At 51.2% G+C, this 1,673-nt stretch overlaps 1 protein-coding gene across 1 annotated transcript; it reads right to left on the reverse strand.

Moving 5' to 3' along the window:
- Positions 1-210: 210 nt before the first annotated feature.
- On the reverse strand, positions 211-1,048 carry LOC127296421 (uncharacterized). Its single transcript, XM_051326487.2, has one exon. The coding sequence runs from the start codon at positions 856-858 to the stop codon at positions 445-447; it is 414 nt and encodes a 137-aa protein (XP_051182447.1). The 5' UTR covers positions 859-1,048; the 3' UTR covers positions 211-444.
- Positions 1,049-1,673: the final 625 nt, after the last annotated feature.

Raw genomic sequence — 1,673 nt, forward strand, 5'->3', positions numbered from 1 at the left:
AAGGTATATGTTCAACAACGAAAGTACAAAATCTACTTGGAGGTAAAAAGGGGCAGAGGATCTGAATGGAAGACCTGAATTAGTACACCGCATCAGGCGGCAGTGCCTCGTAGCTTCATGCTTGCAACAGAGATCATCTAGCTATGTACTGTTTTTAAATCCACTGAATGATTGAGCATACTAAGGTGTAGATCGAGCAAATTCCCCAAATAAGAACCAAACCAGAAACCGATTAATTCAGTATACAGAACCAGAACAAAATTACAAAAACCAGTACATACAGTAACACTCAAGCTCTATACTAACTAGCAGAATCTTCATCTATGTACAACAGGAACAGGAAGATCAAGGTATACATACGCGCAGGTGCAGCAACGGCCAGAAAGCAAGGTATCACAGGCGTATCGTATCGATCGATGGTTACATACACGTACTCAGTAGGTACTAGGAGCGTATCAGGGGATTCCACATGTCGGTGAAGGTGGAGTGGTAGCTGGCGAGGACGAGGAGGAGCACGACGACCACGGCGACGCCCCAGGGGGAGCTTCCCTCGGAGGGTGCGCCCTGGTACCCGCCCCCACCCCAGCGCCGCTCGGTGGGGTAGAAGCCGAAGTATCCCTCGAAGCTGTCGACGGAGGAGATCCACTTGATGATGAGGACGAGCGCGATGGGGATGCCGAGGAGGATCCAGCTGAACTGCTCCGCGGCATCCTCCATGAAGTCCTCGTAGCTGAAGAACCACGACACCCCCAGCAGCAGCGCCACCATGCCCAGGATCAGGATCACCGGGTACGGCAGCGGCGACAGCGTGAACGCCTCCACGATCGACGAATCCCCACGCCGGTCGTAGTACGACATGGCTGGTTAGATGATTCTTGCCTTTGCGAGCTGGGCGCTAGCTGGGGGGGAAAGGGAGCGAGAGGTGGGGGAAAGAGTAAGGAGGCGGTGGGGGATAGCTGCTTGCAACTGCTAGCGTGTCGTGGCCTCGCTCGCGCGCGCGCCTCTTGTATTCGCTTCTCGTGTGTGCGCGTACTATAAAGTTGGGGTCTTTGGGCTTGTGGACTTTTTGTGTGGCTATATAGTGCTTTACCTAGGGATTAATCATGGAGTATGTCGATCGAGTGCTCTACCTATGCTGGAGCTATTCGAAGATGTCTGCTTCAGGTACCATAGCCAGTGGACATCAAACGGTAGGGGTAAGAGCAACGGATAGATAAGAGTGTCCGAAAAGTCTTCGAGCCTCTGGAGACGTGCACGAGCGGCGCTACCTGCGCATATATTATTCCTGCTTTCTCGGGAGCAGATGTCGTAGCACGTAGTACAGTACCATGTTTGGGAAGATGGTCTCTTCTAATTTTCTTCCTAATTAACAATACTTACGATGCTGATACGTGGAGTAATTTACGAGCTGATGATCCGACGTACGTGGTGCAAGGAGAAGCGTACGATCGAGATGCTAGGGGACGAGTGGTATGTGTAATGAGCTGTCGAATACTCTAGACAGAACCTACAAATGGAGCTTTCTCGACTGTCAAGTCAAGTATCCCACTGCCCAATAATTGAGTGGCAAGTGCTCCTGGATCATTCCATCCTTGATTTTGGCCTAAAGGTGAGGGAAAGTGAGACCAAGCTTCGGATCTTCTACAACCATAACGTTGCAACCCAGATTGTGC

This window comes from Lolium perenne, chromosome 4 (assembly GCF_019359855.2).
Source record: "Lolium perenne isolate Kyuss_39 chromosome 4, Kyuss_2.0, whole genome shotgun sequence".
NCBI classification, from domain to species: domain Eukaryota; kingdom Viridiplantae; phylum Streptophyta; class Magnoliopsida; order Poales; family Poaceae; genus Lolium; species Lolium perenne.